General features: G+C 38.9%; 1 protein-coding gene across 1 annotated transcript in view; it reads left to right on the top strand.

Annotated features, from left to right (window-relative positions):
* Positions 1–9495, top strand: part of Drp1 (dynamin related protein 1) — a 38333-nt gene extending 28838 nt beyond the window's left edge. The window contains exons 14-16 of the mRNA XM_080268206.1: positions 2975–3125; positions 4711–4922; positions 5032–9495. Of these exons, the coding sequence (XP_080124332.1) occupies positions 2975–3125; positions 4711–4922; positions 5032–5088 (420 nt within the window). The 3' untranslated portion in view covers positions 5089–9495. The remainder of the gene's footprint in view (positions 1–2974; positions 3126–4710; positions 4923–5031) is intronic.
* Positions 9496–10294: the final 799 nt, after the last annotated feature.

Here is a 10294-nt window from a genome sequence, read left to right on the forward strand (position 1 = left end):
CAGTTTCATTATGCACTATTGTTGTACTCCATTCCTTGGTGCTTGGCTCTTCTGTCTTGGGCTGACCAAGACTCTTATCAAACACTGTATTTCCTGTGAACTTCAGCATAAGGTGGTTTAGCAGACATTCTCAAGGTAACTTTTTTCTCTTGCTTATTTTTCTTGTACCTTCATTTCCCTTTCCAGAATGCTGTTTTTTTTTTTTTTTTTTTTTTTTTTTTTTTTTTGTGGTAGGTGGGGGCTCACAGGAGCCACTTATTCAATATCCTGTAGTGTTGCCTGCAGGTGGCTCTACACTGAGTGACAAGGCAAATAGTTTCCTGTAACCCAGGAATCCATTTACAACATTAGATGGTAGCCATAGAACTATACTCCGTTTTTTTTATTGAGGCGAAGATGCACTTGACAGGTTGATGATGACTGGCTGAATGCAACATGTCCAAAAAATATTTACTAACCCAAATTTCCCTCTCAGATATTTGTTGTCAGTTAATAATGCTAGATTATGAAGTAATGTTGCATTCAGCTAATAATCACCAATCTTTCAAGTGCATCTTCCCCTTGATAAAAAAAACTGAGTATAGTTGAAACTTAACGGTCTAGTGGGTTAAGGTGCTGCATCTGAATGGGGTCAATGAAGTTTTACATCCATCGGAGGTTGGGGTTTATTACTCACATAATGCCACTCAGGGATGAGTGAGGATGGTCACCCTTGCCTTAAACAGTGGGATGGGGCAGAGAAGCCTAGCCCCAGTCCCCTACCCTCCTAAAAGGGCAGAAAAGGATTAATTGATGAATAATGATTTATTCTGTCACACTTTTTTTTTTTTTTTTTTTTTTTTGCACTTTCACTTTCTTCTCCAGCTTTCAACCAACATAATATTTTTAGTCTTTTGTCTCTCGTCATGTTTCTCTCTCTCTCTCTCTCTCTCTCTCTTCCCTCCACATGACCATGGCAGGGAGCATGTATTGTATATTTACCAAGTACTGAAGAAATAGTATGTAGTTTATCCATTTATACTATAGACTTTAGATTCAGCACTATATATTCATTATGCTCTTTCCCTGTGAGGTTAGGAACAAGCATAATTTGGAATTGCCTCTTAGAATTATTTTTTTATCTTTAATAGCTGATGAATATTTATCACCATGAGCTGGATACAATATTAAGGAGTTATTTTGGTGGTCAGAAATATACAGTTGCTGTTTAAGGCATTTAGTGTGTTTTGAGGTAGATCGATATTGATTCATGGGATGTGATATGGTGACAGTAACTACATTATTTTTATCAGTAATATGTAAGTTATTATTCTGATTTATCGAGGTGCACTGAAGCCTTTAAGTGTTTTAGGAAATGATTCAGCGACCCTTTCTAGACTACGAACCCTATGAATTTCCAAAGTTAAACTGTATAGTTGGAATTAAAATGATGCTTTAGAATACAGAAATGTTGTTAAAAGATATTAAGCAGAGTTCTTCCTAACTCATCATCCATGAGTTTCACCTTTGCTCATTGGGATATGTGAGGTGTGTTACTGAAGGTCACCATTTTGATTGCTATACTGAATTCTTTTCCCCAATAACAAGCATTTCAAGGAGACAGTACTGCGTGTTGCACTGCTTCACATGACAAGTCAGTAGATACAGCAGTTGTGCAAGATTAACCTTTTATAGTACAGTATTTAATGGTTCATCCAAGAATAAATGTAAGGTAAAGGATAATGATATTGATCCCAGTGCATCCCACTAATATCAGAATAACTGTCATTAAGGAAACCAGAAGCCCAACAGTTTAAAGGCCTTCAGAAATACCTGTGTGATGTTGTTATGATATGATATACAGTACCTTCCTACTTACCTAATGTGTGACACAGTAATGACATGCTACCAACACATGCATGGTAAGGCATCAACTCACAGGGCACATGTCTTATTTCTGGCTAGTGCAGCAGTTGTTTGGCTTATGCTTGGTGGTTCTGGCCAGTGGATTATGTTCTGAATGCCTTGGAAGATTTCATAACATCTCTTCATTGGCAGGAGGTCATCATTATACCTCAGTATCCTCTTGTATGTTATTGATATAAACTTTGTCAGTGTAAAAAATATGAATAATGTACAATAGAATATCAAGGTGTAATATACAAAATGTCACTAAGGAAGAAGTGTTCTGAAATATCCAGAGCTGTTTAGAAGGCAACCCAGTATCAGGATACACACTCTTAAAATACAACAAAAAGTTTATCCAGTGTTATTTACTTTTGGTAGCTTAGACATAAAGATTGGCAGAAATACTAGTGCTGCAGTTGCTATCACAATTCTAGGTTAGGAGCAAATCTTACCACATGGTTTGTAAATGGACTCATATTGCTTGTATGGTAATTGCTTGCAGTTCAGAATTACATGCCCACAAGTTTCTTAAAGATTTGATTTAAGCTGTTTATAACCAAGTGGTAAAGCATCCTTGAACTGCTCTGTAAGCTAAGATACAGTGTACTATATCTTCAAAAAGCTAATGAGACACCTGTAACATATTCTTGCTTTCTTCTTGGGACCGAAATATAATGCAGTATATACTGTTGGTAACAAGTTTCCTGTTACTTCTGTGGCTCTTTTCTCCATAGACTTTGAAAATTTGTCTGGCAAATCCAAAGCAGATGGCATTACTGACTGATCTGTTGCCAGATGATGGCCAGGTGATGTCAGCAGTGTTGGCTGTTCCAAAAATATAAGGCTAATCATCAGAGTCTATGGATTGAGTAGCAGGAGAGGCAGCCAGATTTGTTTGCTGACTATATATCTCATTCAGCTGCTTGTGGCTAAGACTGATGTATGAATATAGCCTGGCTTGGCTCAATTAGATATGCTTCTGCTTCACTACAATACTCCCTCTCTCCTCCCTTGCTGCTCCCTGCATTGCTCCCTCTCCCCCACCCCCTGCACTTCCTGCCATGTGTGTGGGTGTGGTGTGGTGCAGGGTGGGGTGGCAGACCCCTCACTGCAGACACAGGGGGTGGCTGAAGGCGGCATCCTGTCCCCACAGAAGCCGGTCAACCTCCTGCCCGAGGTGCCCATGCAGCAGTCACGCAAGCTTACCGATCGCGAGACAAAGGACTGCGAGGTTATAGGTTAGTCACCATCACCTCCTGTACTGACTGCTTTTGTTTGGGTTACATATAAACTTTATTGTTGTTATAATACTAATAATTATTATTATTATTAATTTTATTTTTTTGCTTTTGTTGTTACATTTATTACATCTGTGTGTGTGTGTGTGTGTGTGTGTGTGTGTGTGTGTGTGTGTGTGTGTGTGTGTCAATGTCTCTGTTTGTGTGTGTGTGTCAATGTGTGTCAATGTCTGTGTGTGTGTGTGTGTGTGTCAATGTGTGTGTCAATGTGTGTGTGTGTGTGTGTGTGTGTGTGTGTGTGTGTGTGAGTGTGTGTGTGTGTGTGTGTGTGTGTGTGTGTGTGTGTGTGTGTGTGTGTGTGTGTGTGTGTGTGTGTGTGTGTGTGTGTGTGTGTGTGTGTGTGTTAGCGGGCTCCTACACTCCTCATGGGGCAACATTGGATTAGATGATGAATGAATGAATGACTTATCATTTGTATTAGGATTAGTATTATTAATATCATCCCACCTTTTTTTTTCCCCCATCACCGGCAGGTGAATTAGGACACAGAAAGCCAGGAAAAGAAAAGAATATGATAGTGGGAGAACTAGCCAGCAGTAGGCCTGTGCCCAGTGAATTGGGCCTCACACCCTTTTATTCACCATTCACGTCTCAGGAATGCCGGCTTCACATGATAGGTACACCTGTTCACATGTAGTGTAATAATAGCCCATCAGAGTCTCTGAGTCAGACTGATTGCTCTCAAGCTAGTAGGTTTACCAAACCTTCTTCATACATTCCTCTGTAGTAGCAGAAGTAGCAAAGTAACCCCAGTCTGTCTGGCTGAGCAGACCAATCAATCACAGGCAAGCAGTCATCCCTCCAGGGCCATGCTATTCAACGAACCAGTGTTCCATTGCAGTGGACATTGCATCATCACAGCAAGGTGTGAGTAAGATTATGTAGGTTTGGTTCCAGGATGGATGCTGCATTCCACAAATTTTACGGATCCTTTTCCTCTCAGTTCATTGACTCTAGCTCTTCTGCCTTTTCTGGGTATTCATTTACCACTCTTCTGTTTAACAATATGTACAAGAAGTTTAATGTTGTACGGTAGTGACTTGGGCAGTAAAGGAGGAGGATATTTGTTGGCTCAAACATACAAAGACAATGATGATTAGATGCATGTGTAGTGCGTCCTTGAATGACAGGCCTGAGGGATTAGGATTACGAATGAGGAGTTGAGAGGAAGGATGGGACTTGAATGTATTAGTGTTGTGATGAGAAGGGGTAGATTGGGAATGTTTGAGCATTTGGAGAGGATGGAGGATGTCAGATAGGGGGGGGGAGGACAAGAAATGTGAACATTGAAGGTAGAATTGCGAGAGGCTGACAGAAAAAGAGTTAGTACAAGGCAGTATGGTGTGACTTCAGGGATAAGGGGCCGAGTAGGGAGGCTGCCAGATGTCAGGCAGTGTGGAGAGCTGCCATTAGGTGACCAAGACTAGTGCATGTAAGCATGTTGGGGTCTTTATAAATAACATTAAATGAAACAAAACAACACTGTTCATGTACTGTAATACTTTTTCCTCTCGCCATCAAATAGAACGACTGATCAAGACATACTTCTACATCGTACGTAAAAACATCCAGGACAAGGTACCCAAGGCCATCATGCACTTTCTGGTGAACCACGTGAAGGACAACCTGCAGTCCGAGCTGGTTAAGCATCTCTACCGCACTGATGAGATTGACACCTTCCTATCAGAGTCACCAGAGATTGCACAGAGGAGGAAGGAGGCTGCAGAGATGCTTAAGGTAAGGCTAAATGAGATACACACCTAACTATCATCACCAGAAACCTACTTATTTGAGTGTGATCAGTGGTTTCTGAGCATTAACACAACGTTCAATTTCTTTTCCCCAGGCTCTCCAAAATGCCAACGTGATAATTGGTGAAATACGAGAAACACACATGTGGTAGGGTCACCGATGCTGTCTGGCCCCACCCTGCATTCCTTCCCTGCCCCTTCACTCTCTGCCTCACTAGATGCCGAAAAATGGATATTTAGGTTTTCTTTTGTTAACCTCTTGAAATAAGTGATGTATTCTGTTGATTTATTCTTGCTACTTCCAGATGAATTAAGAACAGTATGTGAAAGTGAGATTGAGACATCCCTTATGTGATGTGGAAAAAGAGTTAAACAGAACATTAGGGAGAAAAGGAAGTAAGAATGAGTGAGCAGTCTGTTTGACGACAAGTAACCAGAAATTGGCTCTTGTGGCCATCCCCTGTTGGAGGGTTCCCAGGAGATGTGATGATGGTGGTGATGGTGATTTTATTCATCTTATGGGGAACTTAATTGTTGTGAAGGGTCAGTGTAAGCTATATTTACTCCAGTAAGTTCAAAATCTTTTAAGCAGAACAAAGATGTTTTGGATGTAGCAAGAGTGAAATAAGAATGTGTCTTGGGACTGAAGAGGTTAAGGTATGGGACCACATACCAGGAGTAAGTTTCATGTTCAGTTTTTTATACAGTACACTATGGAGCTTTGTGGTTGCTTAACTGATGATAAAGGATAGCCCTGAATCTTATTATCTGCCTTACGTTTAAAACTTCAGTAGTGGAGGGGGAGGGCAGGCTTGTATTTTTGATGACAGTTACTGGAGCATATGACAAAATTTGAATGTATCTGGCCTTTCTGTGTAGTTGCAGCCTGCACTCCATAATGTGGCATGCAGGCTGATCAAAGGTAATAGCTGTACGAGTAGGAGTACCATAAATGACTGTCAAAAATGTGGAGTTTGCCTTCACCTTTGTTATTTAAGTCTTAAGCATTTGGCCTTTAATGTCCTATTCTTGTGATCGTAGGCAGATATGTAGCCTCTCCTCCTTAATGATATATTGTGTATATTGCACCTTACTATTTTTGTGTAGGTTTGTGCTACTTATGTATTCTAGATATTGACATATACTGTATGATGCATACATAAAACACAGGAAAATACAGGTAATAATGTGCCATAAGTAGCAGTAAGCCGGTAAGGAGGAGGTGCTAGGAAACTTTCTAAGTTACTAAGGATATGGACCTTCAAGTTGTGCTCGATGATATATAGCTGTTGATGTGTTCTGCTTTTTGTTCAGTTATCAAGGGGAACTTTGCACACTGATATTTTTATTCTGATAAAAGGAATGTACAGGATTTCGTATACTCTTCTCATGCAGTAGCCTGGCATCAGGCCCTGACACTTGGAAGTACTGTAGATAAAATATGGAATTGGTTGTTGCATTGTTATTATTTCATATACATTAGTATAGAAAAACAGTGTTATATTCCAGTACTTGTCACTGTCTTGTAGTGGCTTATTTTGTATCAGCCATAAAATTTAATATATACTCTCAGAACAGTGCTGGAGGGGAACATCTTCATGTGGTGACACCATAATAACCAAGCTGCTCTGCTGGCCTGTAAAACAAATGCCCCTCATTTCCTTGCCTATGCCCAGAAAGGAGGTTGGTGGACTGCAGAAGATAATTTTCACCTCAAGCCCACCAGGTTCACATCCAGGTGAGCTGGGGTTGCAATAACAACAACAACAACAGAAAGTGCAAAAACAAATCCATAAGGCAGCAGTTGCGTGCAAATGACGGGTTGTCCCAGTTGGCAGTTCAAATGGTCTCAGATTTGTTATGGTGACTATACTCAGTCCACTTTAACTTGGCTTAAAATTGCTTTCTCTCCATCATGAATGCAGAGCTGTAACCAAAGCATGATACTATTTGATCTTCACTTTAACTTGGCCTAAATTTTCCATCTTTCCATTTGGAATGCAGTGCTGTAGCAAGAAATTAATGCTAGAAGAAGCTGGTTGTCACAAAAAAGTGTTATGGAAGGGATGTAGGGCTATAGTATCGCTTTATTCTGCCATTGAGTTATAAGCTACAAAACAACAAAAATCTTGGCCAAGTTAAGGTGGACGAATTGTAGCCTAAGGATCAGGGATACTAAACAGATATTTAATGTTTCATCATCAGGATTGTTGTAGTTTAAGAGGTTTAGAATTGAATGGAGGACACTTTGTTAAGGATGTACAGCTGTTAGCCAAAACTCTCGGCTCATTCCAGTCCTGTTGGTGTGGGTTTATTATATTCCGTACTAAATTTCCCCTTCTCGATTTGGATTGATAACTCATTTAAGCCAATGGTGGATTTTTCCGTATTATTCTTGCTACTTCCTAATGATTTTATTCAGCGTTGAAAGAAACCTGGCAGTGAGGGAGGCAATGAAGGCCATATCTAACCTCTCCTGTAGGGGAATGGTGAATAAGATTATGTGGAGAGCTTTGAGAGAAACCTGGCTGTGAGGGGATCAGTGAAGACCATATCCAACCTCTCCAGTAGGTGAATGGTGGATAAGATTATGTGGAGATAGCAATATTACAGTGAAGAATATATCTTTGTCTTGAGGAGGGTAATGTAGTCACTTGTAGGTATTATATAGCTCTCCTCTTGCTTCATAGGTGCATCACTAGTGTAGTCTGTATGTCTGTCTGTCTCTTGGCTTCTTGGGATCCAATACTTTAAGATTGTTTGACCTGTTATTTATCAAAAGCTTTCTTCTTCCTAATTTAGAGGTGCATTTTTGAAACTACAGTAGTAATGTTAACCTCTCTTACAGTTTTCTTTGATGATTGAGCTTGAAATGGGTATTTTATTTCATTTTACTTTTAAGCAAGGTAGGATGTGGTCTACAACCTTGGATCCCCGACTGTTAAGTTACAAGGATCATCATTTAGTCTTTCACAGGTGGTTTGATTGTAGAGGAGTTGAATAGCATGTGTCTGGGTGTGTGACCAAATAATGAAAATAAAGGGTCCGTCTAAAGTATTGTAGGGGTGTCAGTAGTGTAAAAAGGATCTCAGACATTACTTGAAGCCGTATATCATTTTTATGCGGTTCTGGAATGTTGAGATTTTAAAAATAAATAAATGAATAAATATATAGCATGAAGATAAAAATACCTAAATATTCCTGAATCGTGCTAAAATTGATTTAGTCCTTGCTGTTATGTTTAGTGTCCCTCACATGAAACTGGCGTCCCATCACTGTAGTACTCTTGGCAGACCCCGCACCTTTGTGTCACATGCAAGTTGTGCCCTCTATAAGTGATTTAAAGTTAAGCTTAATTTATTGTTATCAAATTAAGAATTCTCTAATCTAATTTTGTACAGATATGAAGGCATATCAGTGCATAAACACTGTTGATATACTCGTTTTACTTAAACTTGGTCTAAAACTGCAATCATTCCATCGTGGATGCTCAGTTGTAACAGTAGATTAGCTTTGGAATGTGATGCTAGTCGTGAAGATCTGGTATGGAAAGGATGCACTGTAGAGCTGTAGCATTGCCTTATTGAGCTATGCAAAAAACAAAAAGCAGCAAAAGGACAAAATTCTGGGCCAGGTTAAGGTGAAAAGAGTATAGTAGTGTATGTCATTTTGGCATTCTCAGTGCAAGTAAGCACTGGTAATGTTGCAAACAGTGCATACTTAATTGCAATGCAAAATAATGTATATTGCTGTCATATTTGTCTGTTGTTTATTTATTGTACATGTATATATGCTGTAAATATTTTGTTTAACACAGATACACTCATCAGGGTTCATCCCAATGTTTTACATTCACAGTTTTTAATGCCTCTCTCGATTTTGTAGGCTGTTGTTGCCCAATGTTTCTGGTAACTGAGTCCTTCTGAGTTATGTATAGCGGCCAAAGATTATATCTGTATTTTTTTGTCTTTATAAACAGTGGATTTATGTCCGAGGGTTGTTTTGGATTCATTGCTCATGTAATGCTACTCGGGATTGCAACTGGTCACTCTTGCCTTTAATGACAGGTGTAAGTAGCCTTGCCCCGAGCCCCAACCTCCTGATACGATAGTAATGGAGTGATGGATAGATGGATGAAATTTATGATCTACAGGAGTTTCTTATGTATATGCCTGCAGTTTTTAAAGCATAAAGATGGAGTTTTACAGTATATAACTTTACTTTGGGATTACCTTTGATATCAATGGTTTCTCTACAATATGAAATCAATGTGGAAGACGTGATGTGAGGCCTTCAAAAGTGAACACCAGCAATGCTTTTGTGAAACCATTGTGTACCTGGATAAAGATACATTGTTTGGTCATTGTACATCTCGGTAGGTGATGAGTTTACGAGACTTTCACAAGACTGTAGTATGAGGAATTTTTAGCCTTTTTGAAAATGTCTGCAAACACAAAAGTACTTAAGACAGTTCTTTTCCATTACTTAGTTTCTGCAGGATATTCCTCACCATGTCAGGCTCTGTGGAAGGTTGACTATGTAAATATCCAAATGTTCATATTGCAAAGAAATAAAGTTTGCTGTAACCTGAATCTTTACTTCACCAATATTTTTCATAAGCATGACTTTTACATTTAATAACACATGCAGTTATCATTACTACCAACATATGTACTGTGTATATATATATATATATATATATATATATATATATATATATATATATATATATATATATATATATATATATATATTAACAGCAAAAGATGGGGTGAGTGATGATCCTGAAACAAGGAAAGAGAAGTACAAAAATGGGAGAACAATAAATGACACACCCAGTGACATGAGCCATACAGTTAGTCACATCAGCTTTATTTCATTAATTAACAAAACCTGCAGGTATGAACTATTCTATTATAAATTTATCAACAAATATATTAAGCTTCATGTGCATGAATTTTATAATCATTCTTACACAGTTACTTTTACAAGATCTGGGAGATCTTAAGCATAGGTCGTTGATTTCTTTGGGAACATAGGAGAAGGAAGTGCCAGTCAGTATTCCACCTTGTTTGCCATAGGAGATACAGTGGGAAATAGAAGCGCTCCTGATATTTCACCTATTTTTCCTCTACTGTACTAATACTGGAGCTGAGAGAGGCATTTTATGTTTGTATGTCATACGTGAGAAGATGCATTAGCAAAATCACAAACATGCACAAAGTGTGAAGTTTTTGCAGTGGTGTACTATAAGAAAAAACTATTGTCCTTCACTGTCTGTATATGACCTGTTTACAGCACAAATACTGGGGCATGGGAGTGATAGATCTTCAGCTGTTTAATTCATCTAGTCCATCC

Source organism: Coenobita brevimanus, chromosome 26 (assembly GCF_032717465.1).
Source record: "Coenobita brevimanus isolate Jiangsu-jjx chromosome 26, ASM3271746v2, whole genome shotgun sequence".
In the NCBI taxonomy this organism is placed as follows: Eukaryota; Metazoa; Arthropoda; class Malacostraca; order Decapoda; family Coenobitidae; genus Coenobita; species Coenobita brevimanus.